Genomic DNA, 26601 nt, shown 5'->3' on the forward strand with positions numbered 1-26601 from the left:
TCTGGTTTCTTCATAGCCATTTCCTGGAGGTGTGCTCATCCCTCTAGTAGTTTATCAACTATGATGCTGATTGAATCCCAAGGAGCAGAGGGGGAAAGGATACCCAGGAGTTTCCATCAGGGTCCCAGCTTGATCCAGCTGCCTGGAGCACACTGCAGGCAGCAGTTTTTTGTTTTTCATTTTCGGTTGCAGCCAGCTACTTAAGTCCAGGGAACACTCTGTCCTGCCTGCACCACAAGCTCTCGCCATCCCATTCATTGTGGGCCACACAAATTTCTTTTGTCTTCTGGAAAAAGGGAATTCAGTGAAGACACTGGGCAGGTAGTCTGTAGCCCGGGATGGGCAGGAAGAGGGGATGGAATTCAAAACCGGGAGGGACACGTGCTCCCGGACAGACCGAGATGCAGTCATTCCAGGAGGGGCCACTGGCTGTCGGCTGCCTGTGCCCTGGACAAAGGGGGACCCAGACGGGAGCCCGCGCCTCGACGTGGGAGGGCAGTCTCGTAGCATAGCAGTTTGCTTTTCCCAATGGCTCCAGATAAAAGTGAAAGAACGCATTCACTCAAGTAAATACTGTGCTAGCAAGATTTTGGGACTCGCCAAGTCCGGACAAAAGTTTGGCCCTACGAGGACCCTGGGCGGTGCTATTCTACAGAATACGGTGCGAGGCAGCTGCCCGAGTGGAAGCCTGTCCTGCGTGGAGCGGGGGCAGCCCCCTGCCCCGTGGGCCGGCCCTGGGTTCCGAGTCCTCTCGGACCCGGGTTCCCAGGCGGGGCGCGGATCCGGGAGCCTCCGCGGAGCCTGCAGGACCCGGCGGCGCGCAGCCCCGCAGCATTACGGCCGGCCGCGCCCAGGTCTCGCGAGAGCTCAGCCTCACGTCTCGCGGTGCGCGGGAACGCGAGCAGAGGAGGGAGATCCGAGCGGCGCCGGCGGCCGCGAGCTGACGGGGCCGGTGAGGTGAGGTCAGGTGAGGGGCCGGGCCCGGGTGGGCGCCCGGGAGCCGGCCGAGCCGGGGTGTGGGGGGCTGTGGAGCGGGGCGGCGCCGAGGCCCGGGACCGGCGCTGGGCTGCTGGCCGAGGTCAGGCTGGGCGCCGCCCCCTGCGCCCCGGCACCGGCCGGGTCCGGAGCCGGCGCCCGTCGGCGTCCCCGCTGCCCCGCGTCTGCCTGCCCGCGCCCTCGGCCTCTGCCCGCGCGGCCTCCCCGCTCCGTGCTGTCGTTCGGAGCCTCGGCCGGGCTCCGAGCCCCCGCTTCCCTCGGCGTCCCCGCGGCCCCCAGGCTTCCTCTCCGGGAAGGAGCAGCCGGCGCGGCCGGGGCCGGCGGGGCCGGAGAGGGCGCGGGGGAGGCAGCCACGGTCGGGGGCTCAGCTGCCCGGGCCTGAGGCGGCCGGCGGCCTCCCCCGAGGTGCGCTTCCCTGGAGAGCGGCGCCTCAGCCGCACCTGCGCGGCCTCCGGGCCGGGTGGTTTCCCCCTTCGTGCCCGTGGGAGGACGGGGAGCGAGCCGCTCAGTCCCCGCGCCCCAGCCGAGCGGCAGCTTGCACGGCGTCCGAGGCAGAGGCCGCTGGAGCGAGTGGGGACCGTGTCACAGCGCAGGGGCCCGGCCGCGGGGAGGCGGCGTCCTGGTCGGCCTTCCGCCCGGGGACACGCGCGTTGACAGGCGTGTGTCCAGACGCCCCGCTCGGGGGCCCGCGGAGAGCAGTTGACATTCAGTGGTTGGGTGGCCGGAAGGTGGGAGGCGCGTGGTCGGGAGGCCGAGTGGCAGCTGCCGCCTTGTCACGCCGGCCGAGCCTGAGCTTCGCGGTTGGAAGTGTGTGCGCGTTTCACTCTGGTGCTGCCTGCATCGTGCTTACGGGACACGCATCGCGAGAAGAGCGTAGATTGGCGGCATGTCCTCCCATCAGGGCGAGGGAAGCGTGGCCCGGCCTAATGGGGCGCACGGCGGCGGGAGTGCTGGCTTTGCAGGGCAGGCTCTGCTGTCCCCGCCCCGCGCCAGGCAGGCTGCGTCTGCGGGGCGCCCGCACTGTGGCTGCTCTTGTGTTGTCTCTTCCCGTCGGTTTCCGTTTATAGTAGGAATGAGAGGGGGACGGGACAGGTGCGTTGTACAGGGAGGGAATACAGCCTGTGGAAGACGCGGTGCAGGAGGCCAAGGTGCTTGTGAAATGGGAGATTCAGAATCAAACTGGCGTTCCTCACCTGTCTTTTGGGAGGGAGGTGTTTTCCACGGAATACTCGGGGGGATCAGAGAGAGCCAGCTTTTCCTAAGAGAAAAACGTTGTCACCTGTAGGAATTCACACCTTTGGGCTGTGCCTGGGAGCCCCCCTCCATCCGGCAGGGCTGGTGGACAGGCTGGTGTGAGGCCATAAGCTCAGGTTTGGGGGTGCAGGTTGTTTGCTGGTTCTTGTCCTCAGCCCTCCATGCATTGGCTGTGGAGCACACTCGACCTTTGGAGCCACAGGCCCAGGTTCCAAACTCAGTTCTGTAATGTTTCGAAGCCTCGTTTTGTCTCATCTCTAAAATACGTGCAAAAAGACCTGATTCATCCACCTGTGGTGAAGATTGAGCTGTCATATGTCAGATTACAAGCAGGATGACAGTCAAACGGTGTCAACAGTTGCACCATCTGCCACTTGACGACTTCCTACGGACACTGCAACCTTCACAACTACTTGCAAACGTGGGTTTCATGACCTCAGTTACAGAGGAGGAAACAGGCTCGAGGAGCCTTGCTGCCCTGTATATGTCAGATACCTTTCTGTTGGTACATGGGTGAAAATAGTAGTATTTTATTAACGTCATTGTTAGCAGATAGTTAGCATTGCTGTGCTCATCATCAGTGTTATTGCCACGGTTGTGTGCTTTGTTTCTGATTCCCAGAAGCTAGCTTTTTGTGAGCGCTTAGTGGGAGATGTACCAGCTGACTGCTGACCGCCGTCTCCTGGGAGCTGTCTGTCTGTTCTGCTGGTGTGCAGGTCGTCACTGACAGTCAGCGGCTTGGTGGCGTGTTGCCTTTTTATGCCTCCGTTTCCTCTCTGGTACATCAGCAGTATGGGCTCCCAGTTAACCCTGAAGAATGTGCTTACGGACACTGGACTGTTTTAAGGGCTCTGAGAGAGCGTTGGGGTGGGGTGTCTGGGCCGCTGGCAGAGCTGAAGTTGTACGGAAAGGCTTGCTGTGACCCCTCCCTTCTCTTCCTCCACAAGGGACGTGGCCATGGAAGACCTGGGGGAAAACACCACTGTCCTGTCCTCCCTGAGATCTTTGAACAACTTCATTTCCCAGCGAGTGGAAGGAGGAGTTGGACTGGATGTTTCCACTTCTGCCCAAGGTTCTCTGCAGATGCAGTACCAGCAGAGTATCCAGGTGAGTGCCGTGTGTCGGGGTGGGGGCTCTGGACGAAGACACCTGTCCTCTGGTGGGGCATGTTCAAGTTCTGTGTGGTGCAGGTGAGTGCCGTGTGTCAGTATAGGGTTCTCTAAGTGTTGGGACTGGGGTCTCATAAGTAAAGATGCTTCCCCTTAGGTAGGAACTGTCCTACTTAAAAGTCTGATGTATCAGCACCCAGAGTGGGTCTGGCGCTCAGTGTGGCATTCACATTCATGAGCTCAGACACTGACGATCGGATCGGAAGCCGGTTCGTTCATTTAATTGGGGGAAACCCAGACTGCCTGACAGCATGACCACTGATTTTCCAGCCAGCTGCTGGTTCCCCTGAAGGCTGTGTTGTAAACACCGGTCCTTGGTCAGCCTGGTGGGAAAGCCATGGCCGTGAGCGAAGGATTGGGTATGTCATGGTCTCAGACTGTGGGGGCCATTTGCAGATCTTGGCTTCCGTCTGCCATGGGGTGATTTTTACAGTTTTACTCTGATTCTAGTTTTCTTTCACTTGGTTCCCAGTTCTTGGCAGTGCTCAGTGTAGACACAGGTGTACGGGGTCAGGGCTCCTGAACCACTTCCGTGTCAGGGCTCCTGAACCACTTCCGGTTCTAGAGAGTTGTCAGTCCCAGTGGGGCGGCTCACTGGGTCTGCGCGGGGCCGGGTGGGGTCTGCAGCCTTGCCAAGGACAGCTGTGGAGGTGGCCCTGCTGTCTCTGCTGCGGTCCTCCTTTCCTGTCCACCCCACTTGTGCTGTTGGAGCCTTTCTAGCTGGTGTCCTCTGTCGGACATGGTTTCCTGTTGCTCCTGGAGCCCCGACGAGGCCCAGGCAGAGCGAAAGCCAATGTGTTTGTACGCATCTATAGCATGGAATTACCATATGTTTGTTAGTGGACTAAGTTGCTTACCACCATTTTTTGGCCAGGACTGTTCTTTATTCTGAAATTAGGTCTTTTACTTTTGCTTTTGGTGTTAAAAAGCTTTTCTGTAAAATGATAGTGGTAATAGATTGTAGTTTTCTTTGGATCCTTGCTCACTGGTCCAAAAAATTTATAATTTTATTGATGCAAATGCCTGGGAACGTTTGGCCTGTCTGTTAGCACTACAGAGTCTAGAATTTTGGAGGTCACAGCTCTCACTCAGCTAGTAGTGCTCGAAGGCTCCCCCAGGAGGGGGTCAGTGAATGAGTGGCAGAGCCAGAGTGAACTGGGCAGTCAGGCTGCCCAAGTACCTGCCCCAGGACCCTGACCTGTCCCAGGACTTTGGTCAGTGGCTCTGGCCTTCCTCTTGTGCCTTCCCCAACTGGCAGGTGAGGGAACTGAGAAGCTGCAGGTCTGGGGAGCCTGGAGGCAGAGGTCAGTATTTCTTGCCCACCAGGCCTCTCCCCTTCCCATTTTTTAAGGTTCCCCTTTCCGTTTGATGGTGTTTATTGTCTGCTCTGGTACACATCAGTGTTTGTGCAAATACACAAATAATGTTTCAGTTATTTTCCTTCAAATACAGTCAAAACACAGCCCATGAATCACTGGCTGTGTCTGTGGGACTCCTGGTCCCTTTGCAGCGGTGCCCCCTAGAGCTGAAGTCCTAGCTGCAGACACAGTGAGACGAGGAAGGCCCTTGAGTTTGATGAAGTGTAGAGCTAGGAACCTCCACCAAATGTCAACAGGTGGGCATTGAAATGAGCAAGTATCAGAGGGTAAAGGAAGTGTGGACTTGGATCCCCAGCGAATGTGGGGGAGGGGTGGAGAAAATGCCTCTTCTCTGACCGTGATTTCTCACCCTTGGCATTGTTGACACTTTGGGCTGGATAATTCTTTGTTTTGCAGGACTTCTCTGTGCATTTAAGGGTGTTTAGCAACATCCTGGACTCGAGTCACAAGAGGGCTCGAGTGGAGCTGGAGCGCGCGGCCAGCACCAGTGCCAGGAGCTACGAGGTGGGTGAGGCCAGCCGGCCTGGGAGTGGGAGTTGCGCCCCAAACCTGCCCCTGCTTGAGCCTGAGCAACGAGCTGTGCTCTTTAGGACATGGATGTCACTTCAAGGGGGGAAGACACGTGCTGGTAGCATCTCTCTGCGGGGCCTCCTGCTTTCCCCTCCCTCTGAAAGGTCTGGCAGAAATACCGGTGGCACGGGGGTGACAGGCTTAGAAAGTCACCAGGTCGCACAGGGTTCTTGGGTCTGCTCACATGGTTATAGGGCCTCAGAGCGAAGAGCCCCAGTCTTGGGGCTGCATCACGTTGCCCCCGACTTGCGCACAGCAGGTGGGGAGAGCCAGCCCGTGACCCAGAGGGGTCGGATTGTACCCTGTGTCCACATCCCTCCTCCCTTGCTTTGAGTCACAGCACTTTGCAGGTTTGTCAGTAAGTGCTGATGCGGTGGGCAGGGTGTTGGGCCTCAGAGCCTCTGGCCTCTGCGTCCCCGAGGGCGAGGCTTGACCCGCTCTTGCCTCACGTGGCACATCGGCATGCTCTCCGGGTCCTCGAGGGTGTGCTGCTTGTTGGCTGTGTGTGAAGCTGGCAGGCAGGCTTCTGGCTGGGGCGCCTTGTGATGCGGCCTGTGGTGGGGGCCGCAGCCTCGGCACTGGCCCTGTCCCTGTGTGAGGCGGGCTGTCACTGAGGTTGTGCCTTGTCCTAGGAGGGACGCTGCTGGGCGGCCCGGTGTGGGGAGAGGCCTTGGCAATCTTGCAAGTCTCGGAGTGCTCTGTTAGGGGTCGGGAGGCGGCACGGGCCAGCGGACTGCGGGAACTAGTGTTGGTGGCGGGTAGCACTGCCCGGGCTCCCAGGCAGGTGGCATGGGATGTGCAGCCGTTGGCATTTCCTTGGCCCGCGAGTCCTTGAGGACGGGGCCTGGCCTTGCTGCCTTGCATCCCCAGTGTCCCGCGTAGGCTGCGGCACCTTTAAGGTGCTCAGAAAACACCTGAACAGCGAGGAAGGCTGCAGGGTCGTTGAATGTCTTTCTCGGGGAAACCCAAGGGTGCAGAGCTGACTGAGCTTAACCCTGGGGTCCCTCACTAACCTGGGCCTCTGCCTGAGAGGCCTTCGTTCCTTGCCATAGACAGGGCTGAAGGCGACCCCGGGGCCACTGGAGCCAGTGATTTTCAACTTATTTCTGTGACTCTGGGGCGTCTGTAGTGGTTTATTAGGAACTGTCAGTTTGGCAGTGAGTGGGGAGGACAGTGAGTGGGAATCTCAACCTTCCCACCTGGAAACACCTAGTAGATGGGGAGACGTGGTGTCTGGGGACCCGCCTGGGCTGCCCAGGTGTGCTCAGCCGGGCAGGCCGAGTGGAGGCGCCCTGTTCCTCCCCGGGAGGTGTGGAGCTGGGCTTGTGCAGCTCCCGCATTGTGGACGGCGCCTTTGCTCGGGGCCACCTCGCTGCTGCGCTGAGGTCCTGGAGTGAGCACTGGCTCTGAGCACGGTGGGCCCTGGCTGTGCCTGGTGGTCCTTGGAGGGAGCTTCTGCAGGTCAGCTCCCTGATGAGAGGTCAGAGGTCAGCAGGGGCTGGCTCCTGCTTTGTGGTCCCTTTGCCCCTCATGCTGACAGTAACCTTCTCAGTGGCCCAGATGCCTTTATGACCCCCAGGGGCCCCCAGGGTTCATCCGAGTGAAGAATCTCAGCTCTGCCCTCCCTGCCTCTGAGGGGACGAGTGCAGGGGGCTTGGAAGGTTTGTAGGAGATGCCGTGCCCTCATGGCAGATGGGGGCCCTGGGTCAGCTGTGCCTGCCTGCAGGCCACCTGTCTGCACCCGCCTGGGGCATGCTGGCTCGTCGTAGTGTGGCTTGTGTGTGGTCAGATGAAAGCTGCTGGTGCTGCCACAGCTTGGACCTCTTTCCGAGGTCGAGTCTGAGTTTGGGGTTTTCACGCCCCAACTCCCTGCAGATGGTCAAGTTGGCTAATGACACTGGGGTGATGCATCTAAGTGTCCTCCCCGATCTCTGGGCAAGAGCCGCGTGCTGTTGACTTCGCTCCTGGCTCCTGGGCGGGTCTTCTCTGGGCCTTGGTCCTGGCCTGAGGGCGGGCGGGCGGGGTCTCCTTGCTCCCAACTGCTCTCACCAGCTTCTCCCTCTTGGCAGCGGGAGGTGGACCGCAACCAGGAGCTCCTGACGCGCATTCGGCAGCTGCAAGAGCGGGAGGCAGAGGCAGAGGTGAAGATGAAGGAGCAGCTGGAGCGCAACAGGCTGTGTAAGCAGAGCCTGGACACGGCCAACAAGAAGCTGCGGGAGAAGGAGGACAGCCTGGCCCAGGCCGGCGAGGTGAGGGGACGCCTGCAGGACGCCAGAGCACCACGGTGTTGTCCGTTCTTAACCCTGCGTCCCGCGTGTGCGCCCACCTTTCTGGGCATAGCTGTGATTGTAGCAGAGATAGTCGTTTTCTATTCTATGGTTTTCAGCTAAGAACTTCTTTAGTCTTTGTAATTATGATTGTTAATGGTCGGTGAATCCATTTTGTGACCTTTTCCAATGCTTTGGTTTCCTATACACACACTCCCTGCCGTGCAAACGTGTGTGTAGCAGATGGCTTCATGCATGTGCCTCGGTGACGCAGGCTCATCCTAGGAGCGGGGCTGTCAGCACCAGCCACCTGTTGCTGTCGTCCTGACGCCATTGCTGAGTATTCTAGTTCCCCGTGGCCTTCCGTGGCATGGTGGGTGGTACCTTCTGGAAATACTCGTGTTGTTTTGCTTCCCATGAAGATGTAAGTAGGTGCCTCTGGATTTGCATTTCTCTGACTGTTAGCCAGCATCTGAGAGTAGCTTGGAAACCAGAGCCCAGACGGACTGTAGTGTCCTACTGTCTCTGTCAACTGAAGGTTGTATCAATTTTAGAAACAGAACCCAAACGTTGATGCTGGTGGAAATTGGACTCTTCTGACCTTCCCTGTCCCTTGCTGTGCAGTTCGAGATCACAGGTGCTGCAAGAAGAACGATGAGCCGCTGCCGGGGGGCAGGGGGCGTGATTGTTGGCATTCTCGTCTGTGTGGCAGAGCTGCGGAGCGGACCCCAGGTTATTTCTGCCTTGGCAGCACCGGAGAGCATGTTAGGGTTGTTTCTGCATCTGTCTTGTGCTGCGGATGTTGGCAGGAGAGGAGCTGGGATCGGCCTCAGCACAAGGTCCCCTCCCGTCCTTGGTGTGCTCGCCTGTGCTCATCCCTGCCCTGTGTCTGGGGCCCACGGGGCAGATGAGCCCTGCACGCTATTCAGTGAAGGGCAGGAGGGGGTCCTGACCACAGAAGTTACAAAGAGGATGCCGAATGGGGCCCAGGGTGGGAAAGGTCATGGCCAGTTGGGATGCAGGATGACGAATGGCGCTTTCCTCCTCCTTGGAGAAGCCTTCCCTGGTCTCTCGGTCTAAAGTCCTAACCCTGCACCCCTCCCCCCAAGTGCCTCTCTTGTCACGGTGCCCTGGTTCCTCTGCTCACCACTCGCTGAGGTCATCTCGTGATGGCCTGGCCTCCCCATAGCCTTTGTCCTCCCTGGGGGCTGGCTGGCTGATCCCGGTGTCCCACCCTGCACAGCGCCTGGTGCCATGTGCATTTTCTGAGGTCAGGAAGGCTTTTTGAGCACTTGCTCATTGTTGAACATATTTTAGTACCTTCGTTCTCTTTTGGTTCCCAGATTGGGAGTCAGTGTAATAAAGCAATAAAGCAGACTGTACAGATGGATGGGGTTGGAGGCGTGGACTCTTGTGTCAGCCTTTCTGGGAGGATGTGGGGTGGAGGGTGCTCATGCATTTAAACGAGTCCCGGGTTGGACAGGTGAATGAGTGCAGTGGCCTCCTTGTCTGCAGAGGGTGCCCCCAGGGACTGCCAAGTGTCACTCACTGCGGTGAGTCATCAGTCGGTTTTCTCGCCCTTGCTTGTAGGATCCCTCGGGTTGACTTCTGGCTCCCAGAGGCGGATGTGGCAACATCTCCGCAGAGTAATTGACATGTCCTTTCTGAGTGGGCTCGCCTTTCCTGTTGGCTTGACCGGTGTGCTCTCTTCCCCTAGGAAAACCACAACGGCAGTGCAGTCCCCTAAAGGCTGCCTGGTGGGTACAGTCCGAGCTCAGGCTGGCGGTTCCACCTCCGAATGTCAGTGGCTCGCTGTCCTAGAGGCTGTGCTCTGGGATGGCCCCCTGCGCGTTGGCTTTCCTTTCCAACCGCTTCCAGCCGGGGAGCGCTGGAAGCGCCTCTGGTAGCTCCTCCCCATTCTGTGTGACTTTCGTGGCATCGTTTTGAGGATATCCTCAGTTCCCCATGTCTGGCTTCTTGGGGGGCACCTGGCTGTGGCGTACAGGTGGCATCGTTAGCATGTAGCTGGAGTGGTGGCATGGTGTGCGGGGTTAGAGCAGGAATTCCAGGCTGAGAGATGAGAGCAGGGTGTGGAGGGAGAGCTGTGCAGAACACGCCAGGGACGTGAGTGTCCACGTGGTGGGACATGGGGTGTGTGGATGCTCCATGGACGGGATGTCATGGGGTGTGAGGCCCCGGCCCGTCTTAGCCAGCAGCAGTTCTTGTTCCTGCGGCTGCTGTCACCATGACCCGTCTCCTGTTACCTTGTGGGAGACGCAAGGAGGGCTCGGGCTGCTGCTCTGGGGCTGGGCTGGGGGTGGTGTCTGGTCATGTTCCCAGAAGGAGCAGATGGCTCTGTCCCTGTCCTCGGGAGTGGGATGGGGGGGGGGACGACAGGCTCTTGTGAGGGCGTTTGTCCTTCTCTGTGGGAGGCGCAGGTGCGTTCGTGCCCAGCAGCCCCAGTGACGGGCCTCAGTGATGGTCTGTCCTGTTTGCTTTCAGACCATCAGTGAGTTAAAGGGCAGGATCTCGGAGCTGCAGTGGACTGTGATGGACCAGGAGATGCAGCTGAAGGGCCTGGAGTCGGAGAAGCAAGAGCTGCAGGAGCAGCTGGGCTTGCAGCAGCGGTGAGTGCGTGTGGAGGTGTGTGGTCCCCATGCCACGGGCACCTGCCCCCCTCGGCCCTGGAGTTAGCCTGTAGCCTGCGGGCGGGAGACCAGCGACATGGAGAGCCAGGCTGGTGCTGTGCCCTCTGCCGGGTGAGCGCCCAGCCTCTGTGAGTGTCGCTGAAGCTCCGAGGATTGGCAGGTGTCCTCAGATGCTCTCCCCCCCATGCACAGACTGGCTGGGTCGGACTCTGAGGCCTCTGAGGCCAGGACCGGAAGTGCCAGAACAGAGAGGCATTTAAAGTCCTGCGACCAAGAAGGGGGGGCAGTCGTGGAGAGAGCTTCCAGAGCAGATGTTAGCTTTGAGCGAGGTTGTTGAGACTGTGTGTGGCTGACGTCTCCTGCGGCGGGGGAGGTGGGTGGTAAGGACAGCCCCGGCAGACAGCATTGTAAGCAGCAAAGCACAGGAGTGGGAAAGGACCCACGGAGAGGAGGTCGGAGGACGGAATACTCTCCTGAAGAATTTGGCCTTTGTCTTGGCAGATGTTGTCCAGGGAGAGTTCTGGCTGCTCGGTGGAATCCGAGGGTTAGTCACGAGTGGGTCCTTGGCTGTGGCTGTACCAGGGCCAGCCGAGGCTGCAGCTGTGAGCAACTGTGGGGAGGGAGGAGAAAGGACTGTGCATGTGGTCTGGACTTACCCACCCACCCTGTCCTGGTGAGGAGACCAAGGCCACAGAGCCGCTGGCAGGGACTAGAGTCCGGGATCCTGGAGCTGTCCCTGCAGGGAGTGCGTGGTGGGCGTGTGTGCATGCGTGTAGGTGTGAGTGTGTGTATGTGCGCATGTGTGTGAGTGCACGTGTGGATGCACGTGGGTGTGAGTGCGTCTGTGTATGTGCGTGTGCACAAGGGCATGTGGGGGTGCATGCATGTGTCTACACTGGAGAACTTTTAGAGTGACGGGAATTGTTGGCCTCACCACATACCATATTCTGCACGTCATACGCATTTCTCTGAATAGAAAATGGCAGGAAGCTAATCAGAAGATTCAGGAACTCCAGGCCAGCCAAGAATCAAGGGCAGACCAGGAGCAGCGGATCAAGGTAAGTTGCTTTGTTGCACCCCCGGCCTGTGTCGTAGGCATCACAGCAGTGGTCTCAGCCCTCCTGCCATCTGTAGGTGTTTCTGAGCTGGGTATGCGTGGTGGCATGTGGGGACAGTTGCTGCCTGTGTCCATTGTGCCATTTACACTGATCGTCTCCTCGTGTGCCAGGCCTGTGCTAGCTGCTAGGGTTACCACAGTGAACGGGGCATGTTTCTGCTCCCAAGAAGTTCACGTTCTAGTGGATGAAGACCAAAGACACACACACACGAAGAAGAAAGTAAACATGACAATTCGAGTAGGGACGAATGCTGTGAAGGTGATAAAATCGGCTTGGAGAGGCCACGCAGCTAGCGTGTGACTGAGCCGTGTCTCAGAGCAGGTTGACCTGACAAGTTCTGGCTGTGCTGCTTCACTGAGGGAGGAGGATGCTGCCAGGGAGACCGTGATGCAGGTGCCTAGGAGGGCTGCCCACTGCCCTGCGGCATAGCTACACCTGTGCCCCCCAGAAGCTGGCTGCTGTGGCCTCCCAGCTCCATCCTGCCCACCTGCCTTTCAGCTGTGCTCGCCGCTGTGTCAGTTTCTAGACTCCCCTCTCCCTCTGGCCTCTGGTCTTTCATGTGCTGGTCTGGCTGCAGTGCTTACCTGCCTGTCCTGGGCCTTCCCTGCTGGTCCTCGCCACTTCACATGTCCCCGTTACACCTTCCCTGTTCCTTGTCCTGTCTGCAGCCCTGGGCCCACTTCTTAGGGTTCACGTGCCTGTACCCCCTGATGAATGTCTTTTACACCAAACTGTAAGCTCTTTCTTGCAGAGACCTCATTTGTTTTCTGTGTCACCCTGTCCTTTCTACTTGACCCAGTCCCTGGTACAGAGAGGGACTCCATTAGTGTTTGTTGAATGACTAGTCAGTCCTGCTCTCATACTCAGCCTGTTCTGTGACCTGTCACTAATGGATGCCAGCTGTCTCCATTGTATCCCAAGGGGACTAGAGATGGTACGGAAAAGGCCGTCCTCACTATGGAAAAGACTCTGTTGTCACATGTGCGTGTTAGAGTGACAGAAGCAGGTCTTGCATGGGGAGGGGTGTTTTACTGGTGTGTTTATTCAGGCAGCCTTCGCTGAGCGTCCTTGTGCCAGACGTGCACTAGGTTTCTGCCCCCAAGGGCCGCTCCGCGCAGCGGCATGACGCTGTCTGGGGGTGCACCGTGGGCGCTGTGCTGGAAGTGAGTGCTGAGGACAGCACAGGCATGGGGTGTAGGCAGGGCAGGCTTCCTGGAGGAGGGGATCTGGAGGTAACCAAGGACCTGGGCAGTTGGCGGTCCATGACTCTTCTCTGTCCCTGGCCTCAACCAGGATTTGGAGCAGAAGCTGGCGCTGCAGGAGCAGGAGGCTGTGATTGTGAAGAACATGAAGTCGGAGCTGGTGCGGCTGCCCAAGGTGGAGCGGGAGCTGAAGCAGCTGAAGGAGGAGAACGCCTACCTGCGGTGAGGCCGCGCCTCCTGGGGCTAGAGCTTGGGTGTGTGCGTGTGCGGCTGGCACTCCTGGGGCTCCTGCTCGTCCCCAGGATACGTGGCTGTTTGAGTGACTTTATTTCTGGCCCTGGCAGGGAGATGCGAGAGACCAACGGGCTGCTCAGGGAAGAAGTAGAGGGGCTGCAGCGGAAGTTGGGGCGTCAGGAGAAGATGCAGGAAAATTTGGTTGACTTGGAGCTGGAGAAGGAGGTGAGGGCCTGAGCCGCTGAGCTGTTCTCTGCCGGGGGTCCTGTCGTCCAGAGGACTCTCGATGTTTCAGTCCTACGTTCCAGCTGGTCCCCTAAAATGTCTAAGTGCTGTGCTCGTGTGAGCAGAATGGTGGCGCCCAAAGATGCCCATGTCCTGATCCCCAGAACTATGAGTCTGTTATCTTGGGTGGCAGAGGGGCTCAGCGTGCTGGTCAGCTGGCCTGTGGCAGTAGGTCGGCTCCCAGGCTTTGCCAGGCGGCCAGTGTGATTGCAGGTTTTCACATGTGCAAGAGGGCGGTGGAGGCCGTCGCAGTGATGTCATCATGGGAGAAGGATTCCACCTGCCGCTGCTGCTGCTGCTGGCACCGAAGGTGGGGGAAGGGGCTGTGAGCCCAGGCACGTGGGCACCTTTAGGAGCTGGAAAAAACAAGGAAAAGATTCTTCCCTTAGATCCTCCAAAAGGCACCAGCCCTGCTGCCACCTCACTGAAGCCCAGCGAGGACCCGGTGGTTGGACATGTGACCTGCAGAGCTGCTAGGTAGTAAATCTGTGCTGTTCTAAGCCACTCAGCAGTAGGAAGACTGATACAAATGGTGCCTGAAAGAAGCATTGTTCCCACGGGGGCCCCTGAGATACCGTGTTTCCCCAAAAATAAGAGCTAGCCAGACAGTCAGCTCTAATGTATCTTTTGGAGCAAAAATTAATATAAGACTTGGTCTCATATAATGTGATGTAAGACCGGGTCTTATATTAATTTTTGCTCCAAAAGATGCCTTAGAGCTGATTGTCCAGCTAGGTCTTATTTTTGGGGAAATACGGTAAGTTTCTCCTCCCTTTGTCTCCCTGGGATTTCAGGTGGCATTTTGTGGGACAATGCAGAGATGGCCTAGGATGTCAGTGCTGAAAGCGTCCTAATTCCCCTGTGGGCACCTGAGCCTGAGGTCAGAAAAGCCCTCTGTCTTGCCCAGGACACGTGAGTTGGACCAGCACTGAGGCCTCTGGCCAAGGCTGTTCCTGTCCTTCTGTACAGCTTCTCCATGGTTGCATTCTATGGCCTCGTGTCTCTCTCTGGTTTGCCTGGCACGAACTGTGTCACCACTCCCCAGTTGTTGCCAGAGTTTGGGAAGAGTGTAAAGTTACAAGTCATTCACCGTCTTCTGTGCTTGTCAGCTGCCCGACCCATCGGGACCGGCTGCCTCCTTTGAATGGTGCCGAGTGCTGCCTCCGTTTCAGAGCTCCCGTGCCGCTCAGGCCCTGTTTGGCCCTTGAGCCCTTGTGGCTGTGGCTGCAGAGTAACCTAAGCCCACGAGGAGGCTCACTGTCAGCCTGAGGCACCTCAGGCGTGAGCAGGGTTCCTCTCAGATGTTGGCTCTTGTAGGAACTTACCTGAAAAGATAGCTCTGGAGCTGAGCAGTTTCTTCTCTGGACATAGTGTGTTTTCAAATTGGTTAAGATTTTGGCTGTTAAGAATCACACTGCCTAGTTTAAAATCCTGCCATGGATGTTTGCTGGCTGTGTGACCCCGGGCAAGTTACTTAACCTCTCTGTTCACCTGTGTGATCAGGAATAAGGAATAGCAACATCGGCTCTAGCGACAAAATTACTGAGTGTGTGCCTGGCACTAATAGGGGCTCAGGCGCTATGTGCTTGATGGAATGAACGCTCTCAGAGCACTGTGCCTGGCTTGGGGTGATGGGGACAAGAGGCACGTTGCTTATGTTTTAGAAGCAGAGACTCTAGAAGTGAGGCTCAAAGGGCTTCCTGGGAGATGGGTCAGTGTGGGCAGGTGTGTGAAATACAACGGTGGGCCGACCTGCGGGCCTGTTACCACCACCCCGCTCTTCAGGGCTGGCTCCCCCTGCCGTGCGGCCACGGGGACTGGTCAGTCGGCCATGTCAGTGGGATGAGTTTGGCTGTTGGGCTCCATCCATCTGCCCTAAGGTTTGGTCCTGAGGAGCGCCTGGAAGATGCATGAGTGGCAGCCAGTGCTTGTGGGCCCAGACGACTGCAGGACCAGCCAGAAGGCTGGTTTCTCCCCCATTCTCCCACATTCCTTTCAGCATCCTGCTGGGATCTGACAGAATTATGGCTCCGGGAATGAATGAGGTGTAAGCTGCCGAGACTGGAAGTGACCTGTGTGCTTTGGAGCCGACTCAGCTTTTCTGTGTCACCCCAACTCAGAGAAGGGCTGGCTCCTCCACAGCGCTGGGGCGACGTAGGCGTCATCGTCATGGCAGTTCCGTGTGATGACGTTGGGCGTGAGGGACAGTTGCTGGTGGTGATGGGGGTGAAGCGGGACAGCGGGAGGGCTGTGGGGTCTGTGCACCGGAGGCGATGGGGGCACGGTGCTCTGTTCCACCTTCTTTGTGTTTTCAGAGGCTGCTCGCGAAGCTGCAGAGCTGGGAGAGACTGGACCAGAGCACGGGCTTGAGCATCAGGTAGGCGGAGGGCGCCTGTGCCTGGGTGTGTCCCCCAGAATGGGCCCTGCCCCCCACTCTCCTGGTGGCTGCTGGGGAAGCTTCCTGCGCAGGCCAGGCTGCTTAGGTGTACTGAGGTACTTTCACAGTGGGAGGGAAATGAAGGCAGTGCCTTTCCCTGCCCATGTCTTCATCACCTCCTCATTTGAAGCGGAAGCAGGGGAGGGCCGGAAGCCTGGGGTGTGCGGGCTGAAGGGGCGCTGAGTGCTCTTGGCCTGGCCCAGCGCCTCCTGCCCAGGACTGGTCGGCAGCAGGCCGTGGCATGAAGGCTGCCCCTCAGCAGCCTGTCCTCACGCGGTACACTTCCTTCGCACTCCACCTCCTGGCCCTGTCTTGAGTCTGCTGAGCGAACTGTCAGGCCCACTGGCAATAAACGAGCTCTGCTGGAAGACACAGCAGAGGGTTCGCAGCCTGCTGCGTTGCTGGACTTTGCAAAGGACTCTGGGTGTCTGAGGAAGCTGTCTTCTGGGGGAGTCACTCCTGGGAGGTACCTGAGATGAGTGCCGATGAACTGAGCTGTTAGGGGTGAAAACAGGATGGTGTCCCCATCAGGCGCCTGCAGCAGCCGCCCCAGCTCGTCTGTCGGTCTTGTGCCAGCGGGTGTGGCAGGATGCAGAGTGGGGCGCCTTCTTCCCTGGGGGCAGGATGGGCATCTTCACACCACCTGTCCTTCTGGGGGCCACGGCCCCTCTTTCTCCCGTGTCGCTTCACTGCTCCCAGCGCCTCTGATCCCTGCAGTCTGACTCCGCCTCAGCAGCTCTGGCTTTGCCGGGTTGCTCCAGGGTGGGGTGCGGTGCTGGGGAAGGCTGATCGTCCTGTCAGTCCTGGGGCCTGGGCCTGTGGGGTTTGGAGGGCCTTTTGTTGTTTTACCTGCTTGTGTGGCTTTAAGACTAGCTTCTTGGTTGTCTTTCCTGGAAATGGGGCCAACAATGAGAACGTTCTTTAAAGAGCTGTGCTGTAATTACACCGTCGACTGCTGGTTCTGGAGCCTGTGGCTGTCCCAGTTGGCATCGACTCCAGTTGTCCGTCACTTGGAAATGCCTCCTCGTTTTCCTGCTGCCTCGCTGAGTCACAGACGACACATGAGGCTCTGTTTCCTCCTGAGCTGCACCTGCAGAACCCCGACTCACGTCGGGCGGCCCCAGCAGGGCCTGAATGTTTTGTGCTTCCTCCTGTTCTCTGGGCTTATTAACTCCCGGGAAAGCATGCGTCCTGCTCCCAGGGAGACTCGTCAGAAGAGGAACCTCTGTGACTTCTTTCTTGTGTGGAGATCAGAGACCCACTTATGCCTGATCAGTCGAGCCTGCTGGACTGTTTGAGGGCTGTGTGTGCCATAAGCACTCGACCTCTGTCAGGCCGTCAGGCTGGTGCACAGCCCGTTGGAAAGTGCAGCTGCTCCTCGAGCCCTTTGGGTCCCACTTGCAAACCTGAGCCCCTGAGCGGGGTCGGCATGTGGGTGAGCCGCGTTTGCCGACTGCCCGCCAGCCCTGCCAGCTGGGGCGGGGCGTCTCCCAGCCAGTGTTCTGGGTGGGGCCCTGCTGGTACGTGCTGTGTGCTCACTCACCCTGCCCTCAGCGGCCAGGCCCTCCGACGGAGAGGAGGAGGGTGGTCTGCAGGTGGGGGTCGGACAGGAAAGGAGGGGCCTGTGTTTGTGGTGGCAAATAGGACAGCAGAGGCTGGGGTCCTGGCCCACCCTCACGTTAGCGAGGGTTCCCCTCTTCACGTCCACACTGCTCTGGGCCAGTCTTCCCATCATGGGGAAGGGAGTGCCGTGCTGTCCTCACGGTGCCTATGGAGGTTAAACATGACCGTGCACTTGGGAAGTGCCTCATGAACTGTAGGGCGGCGGTGGCGGTGTCCCTCTGGCAGCCAGAGGCTGCCTTCCCGAAAGGCAGGTGGAACGTCCTCGCAGCCCTCGGCTCCCGGGGCCTCTGTGAGGGCAGGTTTTCTTTCTTGTGCTTTGTGGTTGATTGTGCCTGGGCCACCTCCGGGGGCCTCTTGGATCCCAGCTCCTCCTCACCTTCCCCGTCTCCACTGGGACCTTGGGGGCAGTCCTTCCCCTCAGGCCACTTGTGCTCCACTGAAGTGGGTACGTATGTTGTGTCACGGGTGGTAGGTCTCAGACGTGTGTGAGTGTGGCCGTCAACGGCATCATCTAGAGCAGGGTGTCCAAACTTTTTTCAACGTTTTTTACCAAGGGCCATATGCGGTAAAATACACAAACAGCCGGCCACTCACTCGAGGTGAAGTACGTATTGCCTCACCTGGTTTATTTAAGTAAACTAAATATATTTTTGGAATTTGCTGCGGGCCAATTAACAATGGATCATGGGCTGCAGTTGGCCCGTGGGCCGCAGTTGACACCCCTGACCTAGAGAGTTTGGCACAAATGCAGACTCGTGGGCTGAACCCGGGCCCGGTGGGTCAGCCTCTCCACGCCCTGGACTTGAGTCTTGGGTTGACCTTAAATACTGTGAGGGTGGGGCTGCCTGTCTGTCTTTGCCATGTTTTGGGCAGTTCTTAGAGCTTTCTGAGCAGGGAGGGTGACTTGGAGAAACGCTTGTTTAATGACATTGGAAGTAGGGGTGGGAAATGGGCAGAGGGATACAGGACGCAGGGAGAGTTGGTGGGCACTGCTGTAGCATGGGGTCGTGGCAGGGAGAGGTGGCGCTGTTTTGGGAGGCGATGTCCTGGGTGCCTGGGTGGTTGGAGGGGGTCTGCCAGGAGTGGGTGTAGGCTGGATGCTCCTCTTCATCCTTGTGGGGTTCAGTGCAGCAGGGGTGACAGAGGGGCTGTCTCAGACCCTCCTCAGCTGTGGGTAGACATCTGTCAGGCCCCAGCTGGGCCCCAGGTGTTGTGTGGTCTCTTATGCCTCAGCTTCCACATCTGTAAATGGAAGGGCTTTTCTAGAACACTGGTTTCTCACCAGGGGTCATGGTTCTCCGCGAGCCTGATGAAAATCACAGACGTTTTCCTCATGAAGGAGTATGATCGTGTGTGGACACACGACTGTGCTAGCTCAGGGGCTACTCCCCGAAGTGTGATCAGCCAGCTCTAACGGACAGCAGTTAAGTTCGGGTCCCCAGACACCTGGAAGAAGCCTGGCCTGGTGGGCCTGAGTCTGGTCGGCCTTTAGGCGGAGGCACTGCCATTGTTTGGGGACTGAGGCACTCATTTGGGGCACGTCCGGACTTCAGGCTCTGGCCTGTGCCCAGTGTGTCCGTTGGTTTCTGAGAGCTGCCACCACTAGGTGGCACACGCCCCTTGGTGATCCTGGCTCCCTGCGACCTGGGGAGCCGTTGGTTCCTGGAGCTGCACAGGGTCCCCCTGTCTGCATTTCTGGGTTTAGCCCTGCTGCCTGCAGCTCTTCCTGGCTCACTGCCGTCCCACCATGGGACTTCCTTACCCAAATCAGGGTTTGGTTGTGCAGGGGTGTGGGTGTCTGTGGTCTGACAGTTCCTGCCTGCCTTAGGGTGGCCAGCGAGCCACTGTTGACTGTTTCACACCTACTCTGTTCTTGACCAGACCCCTTAAACCCCTGGGGTCTGTGATCGTGTATGTTCTGCCAGGGTGCTCCTCTGTGGACAAGACTGGAGGGTCTCCCAGGTTCCCAGGGGTTCTGTGGGAAGAGTCGGAACAGAGATCAGTTCTGTCACCTGGAGAGACCAAAACCCCCAGAGTCCACGTGGCAGGACAGTGGTCACCCTCCTCCAAATTTGGGGTTTCTGACACCCCGAGGAGCCTAGAGATAGTGGGAGGGGGGGTGGGTGAGGTGGCTGGTGGGTAACCAGTGGAAGCCGATAGCGAAGCCCCTGGGCCGAGTTCCCTCATCTGCCAGAGAAACCTGTGCTCCCTGGGGATGCCTGTCACCTTGTCTGCGGCACATAGGCCACGTGGGTCGGAGGCAGGTCGACTCTCAGCACTTTGAGAGTCTTGGGTGCGAGGGAATGCTGGGCGTGGGGTGGGGCGAGTGGGGGCCTGTGTGCTGGGCAGGACACTGGTGGGTGAGTTCAGTGTTTGGATGGTCTCCCAGGGCTTTGAAAGGTGGCCTGAGGGACTTTGTAGCAGTGTGGGGAGCTGTGAGCAGCGTGGTCAGCCTGGGGATGATAAGAAGGTACTGAATGAAGGGGGGTGCCAGGAAGCACCTTCCATGCGTCTGCCAACCTGGGAAGGACACCTGGGGTGCTGAGAAAGAAGGAGTAGCAGAGAGGCCGACTGGACAGATGGAGCCAAAGTGAGTTCGTCTCCGGAATGCAAGGATGCTGAGCCTCACAAAATTCATTAATGCAACTTACTGTTTTAGTAGAGGAAAGGGGAAAACACGATGGTGTCAGCAGATGCAGAAGGAGCATTGGTAACAACTCAACAGCCGTTCAAGATGAAAAACTCTTAGCAATCTAGGAGTAGGAGGGGACTTCCTCAGCCAGATGGAGGTCATCCACAAACGCCTACAGCTAGCACGAGACTCTGCTGCAAGACGCGTGCTCCCCCAACACGGGTGAGATGAGGCTGTGTGCACGCTCCTGGTGTGCAGTGTCAGAGGTCCTAGCCGGTGCAGGGAGGTGAGAAAAGAGAGAAACCCGTGTCTCTGTTTGGAGATGACGTGATTATGTAGAAACCCCCAAAGAATTGATAAGAAGCCACTAGAACTAAGTGAGTCTAACAGGTGCACAGGGTATGAGCACAATGTACGTAGAGAGCGTGGCTTCCTACATACTGGTAACGAGCAGTCGGAAGTGCATGCTGGTTACAGTAGCATCAACAGACATGAAGTCCTTGGGGATAAATGAGCAAGAGATGTGTAAGATCTCTCCCTTGAAAACTAGAAGATGTTGCTGAGAGAAAGTAAAGATAACTTAACAGGAATATAAATAAATGGAGAAAGACATTGTTCGTGGATTAGAAAAGTCAGTGTTGTTAAGATGTCAGTTTGCTAAACTCAATCCCTACATTCATTGCAGACCCAATCAAATCCCCGCAGGCTGCTTTGGCAGAAATCGGCCTCAGCTGATTCTGAAATTTCTGTGGGAATGCAGGGACCTAGGAGAGCTAGAACAGTTTGGAAAAGAACAAGTTACAGGGCTTCTAAGGGCTGGGAAGACACTGGGCTGTGCATTGATCAGGCACGCGGCAGGAGAGACCGCTCACTCAGCGGGACAGAGAAGGTTCAGGAATAATCCAAGAGTAGAGAGTCGATTGTTGTCTGAGGTGACACGGTGTTTCAGTGGGACAGTCTTTTCAGTCAGTGGTGTAGAAACAACGGGTGTCTGTACGCAACATGCAGAGACCTTGTGCCGTACACCGAGCTTGACTCAGTGGTGCTTAGGCCGAAATGTAGAAACCGAAACTTCTGGAAGCTTTGGCAGAGTTCCTAGGACATAACAAACCTGAACCGTAAGGGGGAAAAAAAATGATGCGTTAGTCTCCATCAAAATTAAAGTTTTGCCCTTAAGAGATTTAAGAAAAAGAAAAGGCAAACCATGGACCAGGAGAAAATATTTGCAATGCATATGTGTGACTGAGGCCTTATATCCACAACATATAAAGGATTTTTCCAAATCAGTAAGGAAATGACCAAATTAGAAAAAATGGGCAAGAAACTTGGAGCAAATAATTTTACAAAAGCAAACATACAAATGGTACCATGTTTCCCTGAAAATAAGACCTAGCCAATCAGCTCTAATGCGTCTTATGGAGCAAAAATTAGTATAAGACCCAGTCTTATTTTACTATAATATATGACCCAGTCTTGTATAATATAAATATAATACAATACAATACAATTAGTTTTTGCTCCAAAAGACACATTAGAGCTGATTGACCGGCCAGGTCTTATTTTCGGGGAAACACGGTCAATGGAGAGTGAAAGCTGCCCAGCACCATTGTCATTAGGGGCCTACGAGGTAACATTACGGGAAGCACCACTGAGCCTGCAGGACGGCTGAAATGAGGCCTGACCACACGAGCTGTTGAAGGTGTGAGGCAGCTGGGAGTCTCCCCCGGTGCCGGTGCGTGTGGAAAACGACACAGCCACTGCGGGGACCGTCGGCAGCTTTCTGGGCATTTACAGTATGACCCAGCATTTGCCCAGGAGAGATGAAAACGTGTGACTCGCAGCCTTGCAGTGCATGGTCATAGCGGTGTCTTCAGAATCACTGCAACGCGAAACATCGGGAGTGCCCTCAGCATCGGGAGGTGAGTGCATCAGTGGACCTCGGTGTTCCTCCCGTGGGATCTGACTCAGCGGTAAAAAGGGACAGGCAGCTGCTGCTGCAAAGAAACGCGACTGAATCTCTTTTGCTGAGTAGAAGAAGCCAGACACATTGAGTTCACACCATATGGTGCCACTCACCTGAAATCTTTAAAAAGGCAAAACTGACCTGACGTGACAGAAAGCGGATGGAAGGTTCTTCAGGTCTGGGGCAGGAGGGTCCCTCATGGGTGCTGGAGGGCGCCTGGGCCTGCTGGCAGCAGCTACAGAGGTGTCTGCACCCTGCACCCGCATCACTCAGCCAAGCCGGGCCGAGAGCCCTGAGCGCTCTCTGAGTGGTGAGCTGTGAGGGGGAGGCAAGGCCTCGGAGGCGGCTTGGACGAGCGCAGCGCATGGGGTACTTTTTGCAGCCTTCATGGTGGGAAGGGACCCTCCCTTGAGCTTGTCAAAGGCCTGTGGGCAGCAGGGACCAGCCAGACTGCCAGTTTGCCTGGGCCTTGGGGACTTGGGGAGTGCCAGGTGTGGGCTGCGGGAGGTCATAATTTCATGGGGTTGATGATGACAGAAGGGAGCAAGTGTGGTGGGCAGGCTCCACAGAGGGGGCCTCGCCCAGGGGGCCCTGTCACAGCTCCCTGGCCATCGCCATGTGCTCAGTGCTGCCTGAGGGGCCATTCCCTGAGAATGGGACTGACGGCTGTCCCCAGAGGTGGGCAGCTGGGTGAGTCGGCTCTCCCCTCGTCCACCCTTCTAGGCAGTGCCTGGTAAGTTCCTGTGTATCTTTCTAGAATGTGGGTGCACACACGAGTTTTTGTGCACCGCTTTGTGGTGGCAGTCCTTCTGGAACACTGCTCTGCACGTAGCTTTTTCCCATTGGTTCCTGACAATGTTTTGGCTCCAGCACAGACAGCTGTGTGCAAGGATTTTAAAGAGCCATGTGGTGCTCTGTAGTGTGGATGACCTCGGACTTTCCTCAGTCCCCTGTTGATGGTTGTTTCCAGTGGGTGTATATTTTCCCCCAATAAGCAGTGCTGTATTGGCTGGATAAATTCTTAGAAGTAGGGTTTTTACCTCCAAAGATACATGCCTTTGCAGTTGACAGATCGTGCTAAATCGCCTCCAGAAACACTGTCCTCCTTCCCGTCCCCATCAGGCTTTGGGCAGGCGCTTGCAGAGGTCTCGCAGAGGATAGGGCTGTCCAGTGCTTCGGCCTTTACAGCACTCATTTGGCAGTCCTTCTGGGGGGGCCTCACTAAAGAAGCCTGGAGCGCATGTTGAGTCCCTCTGCAGGCGTCCTCTGAGGTCGGAGAGGCCGTCACTGGCTCCGGGTTGGGCTTGTTCTCCGTCCCTTGGTGCCTGAGCCTGGCCTGGTTGCAGTCAGGCTGGGAGGGTGTAATAATGCCTGTCAGGATGAGTGCAGCTTGGATGTAATTGAGGGGTTGTAGAGGGGCTGGCGTGGGGGAACTGAAAGGCAGGCGGGTTCTGCTGGCTCTGAAGCCTGCCAGCTGCACCCCCTGCCTCCCCGAAACTGCTGACCCATCACCTGGAGTGAAAGTTGGGAACTGACAAGTGCTGACCGAGACATTTCCCCAAAGCATTGTAGGCTGGCCAGATGACAAGTCTTGGGGACCGCTTTCCCCTGATGTGTGAGGCCAATTAGGATGACAGCGAGGGGGAGTGCACGCCCTCCTCCTAAGAAAGGGTCTTATTGACCCGCCTGGACGTTTGATTACCCCAGTGCCTGTGCTCCCGATTTCTCATTAGCTGGATACGGGCTGATCAGTCCGCGAAGCGCTTTGGTGCTTGGGAAGGTGGCTGAGCTGTCAGGTGCCTCGGCCTCTTTTAATTGGTCGTGTTTGCTATTCTTTGGAGGTACGGGGGAGGGGTGGGGGGGGTGGAGGGGAATGTTGTACCTTCCGGGCACTGTGAGCCTGGCCCTTGTGGTTTGTGTGCTAGTGCCTCGGTGGTCTCAGCCGAGTGCCTTTTTGTTGCTCATTTGTTTATTCACTCATTCATTCATTCACTCACCATGAGCTGTCATGGAGCCGAGGGGCTGGAGAACTCCATGCAGCTCTCCCTCAGGCCTGCGCGTCTGTGTTGTGTGGGTTCCCAGGCCCCTGCCGCCCCAGAGGTGCGAGGTTTCCTGCCCCCAGGGCTGTGCCAGTAGGGCCCGGACTGCTGCAGCCCTTCCCGTCCCCACGGAGGCTAACAACAGAAGCAGCTGTCCCCATGTGTTCACCGTCGTCCTTGGAACAACCACGCCTTGTGGTGGCTGAGGACCGCTTCTGCCTGCCTTGGAAGTTGTGTTTTTCTTTACTGGTTGTTCTCCAACTGAAGACTTGTGAATGAAGAGCAGGGGTCCAATGGGCATTTTATAAACGCTTGGTGAGTGAGGGAGGGTGTCACGACTGCTTTGGTGCATTTGTGTCTAGTTGGTGGTGACTTGGAGTGGGACCTCTCTTGGCTTTGTGGCTGCTGTGACAAGGCCCCTGTGTTACCCACGCTGTTGTGTCCCTGTGGGAATCAGAAAACAAGCACAGCAGAGCGCTTCCTGATGGCTGTTGTTTTTCAGTGGCAGCCCCATCCGGGGCTCGGAGCAGTCCTGTCGTCGCTGGCACACGGTTGAGGTTTCAGTGCGTTAGCAGCCATGATGGCCGGCCTCTGCCCCCTGGCAGCAGCGCATTTGTGCGGTGGCACTGCTTGTGCCCACTGGCCCCTGCGGCTTTGCTCCAGGTGGATTTGGGCGGCCGCAAGCTCTGTCGGAGACCCCAGGTGGGACCCCAGCAGTGCTGTCTGCTCTGACTGTGTACGCTCAGAGCAGGCCCTGTGGCTGTCGGCTCCATAGCATTGTAGGGAATATGGAAGAGAAGTGCTTTCTAGAAGACCCTCGACCTGACTTGAAGAGTAGTTTCTTTGAAGAAGTTGCCTGGCTTCTTCCTTTCTCCCTGCATTACTTCGCAGTCTCTCGCAGTGCCGGGTCCAGGCTCAGCTGCTCGTCAGCCCCTCCCTGGAGCCCTTGGGTGAGTCTGGTTCATCTCATCACTGGGCCTGGTGCATTGAGCCTCATGAATGTCCGTCGTGGGAGCAGCCAGCTGCCCTGCAGGAGGTGGGTGCATGGGCAGCTGCTGTTTGATCTGGTTGTCCCTCCTCAGGCCTGAGTCCAGAAAGCTTCAAGGTCAGGGGCCTGGAGGTGGTGCCGGGGGAGCTGTTGGCTTCTCACCAGTGGGTGCTCTTCTCAGGCTGCTTTCTATGTGTGCTTTGCAGGGAGACCTGGCTGTTGGCACCTCCTCCGAGGACCCTGAGCTCCTGGGACCTGCTAGCAGCTGGGGCTGCAGAGGGTGTGTCTGTCCTGCCTGTTTAGACACTGCGGCTTTTTCTGAGACTCCCCAGTCCTATGGCCCATGGTGGGAACTAGGTCTGGTCCCTGCGCTTTCTGGCCTCAGAAGCTTTGGGCAGCCCAGACCCCGTCTCAGCAGCCCAGCATTAGAGCAAGATGAGGGCCGCGTTGAGCCCCGCGCACCCGCCCCCACCGCCAGGGCTGCCAAATTTCAAATCAAGTGCATATGGGAAGGGTTTTATAAGGTGTCAGACGCTCTGACGACTTTTGGAACTGACTGGGCACAGTGCATCCATCCCAATCCGTCCCTTTCCTGGGGGTTGAGCAAGGCATGGGACCTCCTTGGCACAGTCTTGGTGGCCAGTTGACTGAGGCACGGGTTGCTGCTCCTTCGCTCTCATGAAAGGGGAGAAAGTTTAGCTGTCCAGGGAAAGCAGTGCGTTGTATGGTCTTAATTGTAGCTGGCTCAGAAGACCTGGGCATTTATTTTAACGTCTGCAGCCTTTGGGCATTGGAGACTTTCAAACTTAACTCACATGGGAGAGTTGGGGAAGCTTTCCCTGTTAAATGGATATTTTAAAAGAATGATCAAAAGGGGCTACTGGTTGGCTATTAAAACTACCTTTTTTAGTAACTGAAGAGCTTTTGCAACAGTCAGTTAAAAAAGTAACTTTTGGAAGTAGCTGAGTGCTTTTTTATAAACCAAGAAGTTGCATATGCTCTTAGCACTGAAATAGCGGGGCGGGAAGTGGTCTGAGTGGGTCTTACTTCTTGGGTCATCAGTGTTGACACTCCCACTTGTCTGTACGTGCAAGTCCACGGCAGTGGAGATGAAGGGGCACTCACTCCTAATCCTGAGGCAGGCGTGGCCTGAGTCCTGCTTTGGCCCAGGCTCTCTGAGGCTGCGTGGTGCTGGTCGCTGTGCCCTGGGACCTTCAGTCTAGGAAGCAGAGGAAGACGCCCTGAGGGCATGGCAGCCCATGGCGCCCTGTGGGGAGCGTGGGCGGGGCCGTTGTAGCTGGGTGGCAGGGGTGGCGGTGGCGCGCAGGAGCACTGCAGAAGCAGGGTGGAGGTTTTGAGGGCAGGTGGTGGGGGTGGGTGGTTAGGGAGGGCATCCTGGGCAGGAAGATGGCATGAGCCGCGCTGCGTAAGGGAAGTGTGCTGCCCGTCTGGGGGGCAGGGCGGTGTGGGCAGTAAGAAGAAGCCTGTCCGGATTCTGGGCGGTAGAAGGAGCTTGAACCTCCCGCGCTCTCCTGTCTGGTTTTGTGTAGCAGGTGTCACACTTGGTGGGGAGGTAGTGTCACGTTCCCACCACCTGAGGCGGCTTAGTTTCCCAGGTGCTCTGCATCTGCAGTCTCACTGTTTGTGAAGGTTGTGTCTTGAGCGTCCCCTGCTGCTGTGCGTGGCTCTTCATTGGAGGGCACGTCTGTTCATGGACACGGCACTGGCAGGCATAGTCGGAGGCCAGGCATCTTCGGATGCGAGTATGATGCCTTGGGGTAGGGAGGCTGAGGGGTG

At 57.3% G+C, this 26601-nt stretch overlaps 1 protein-coding gene across 2 annotated transcripts in view; it reads left to right on the plus strand.

Annotated features, from left to right (window-relative positions):
* The first annotated feature begins 3197 nt into the window (after positions 1-3197).
* Positions 3198-26601, plus strand: part of MAD1L1 (mitotic arrest deficient 1 like 1) — a 279782-nt gene continuing 256378 nt past the window's right edge. The window contains exons 1-8 of one of the 2 annotated variants that reach the window (XM_074314014.1): positions 3198-3350; positions 5182-5302; positions 7438-7617; positions 10138-10262; positions 11260-11341; positions 12695-12825; positions 12948-13062; positions 15438-15499. In XM_074314014.1, coding sequence (XP_074170115.1) covers positions 3208-3350; positions 5182-5302; positions 7438-7617; positions 10138-10262; positions 11260-11341; positions 12695-12825; positions 12948-13062; positions 15438-15499 — 959 coding nt within the window. In that variant the 5' untranslated portion in view covers positions 3198-3207. Of the gene's footprint in view, positions 3351-5181; positions 5303-7437; positions 7618-10137; positions 10263-11259; positions 11342-12694; positions 12826-12947; positions 13063-15437; positions 15500-26601 lie in introns of those variants that run through there. The other variant, XM_074314009.1, reaches the window with a different exon arrangement.

The sequence above is a fragment of the Rhinolophus sinicus genome, linkage group LG10 (genome assembly GCF_036562045.2).
Source record: "Rhinolophus sinicus isolate RSC01 linkage group LG10, ASM3656204v1, whole genome shotgun sequence".
Classification (NCBI taxonomy): domain Eukaryota; kingdom Metazoa; phylum Chordata; class Mammalia; order Chiroptera; family Rhinolophidae; genus Rhinolophus; species Rhinolophus sinicus.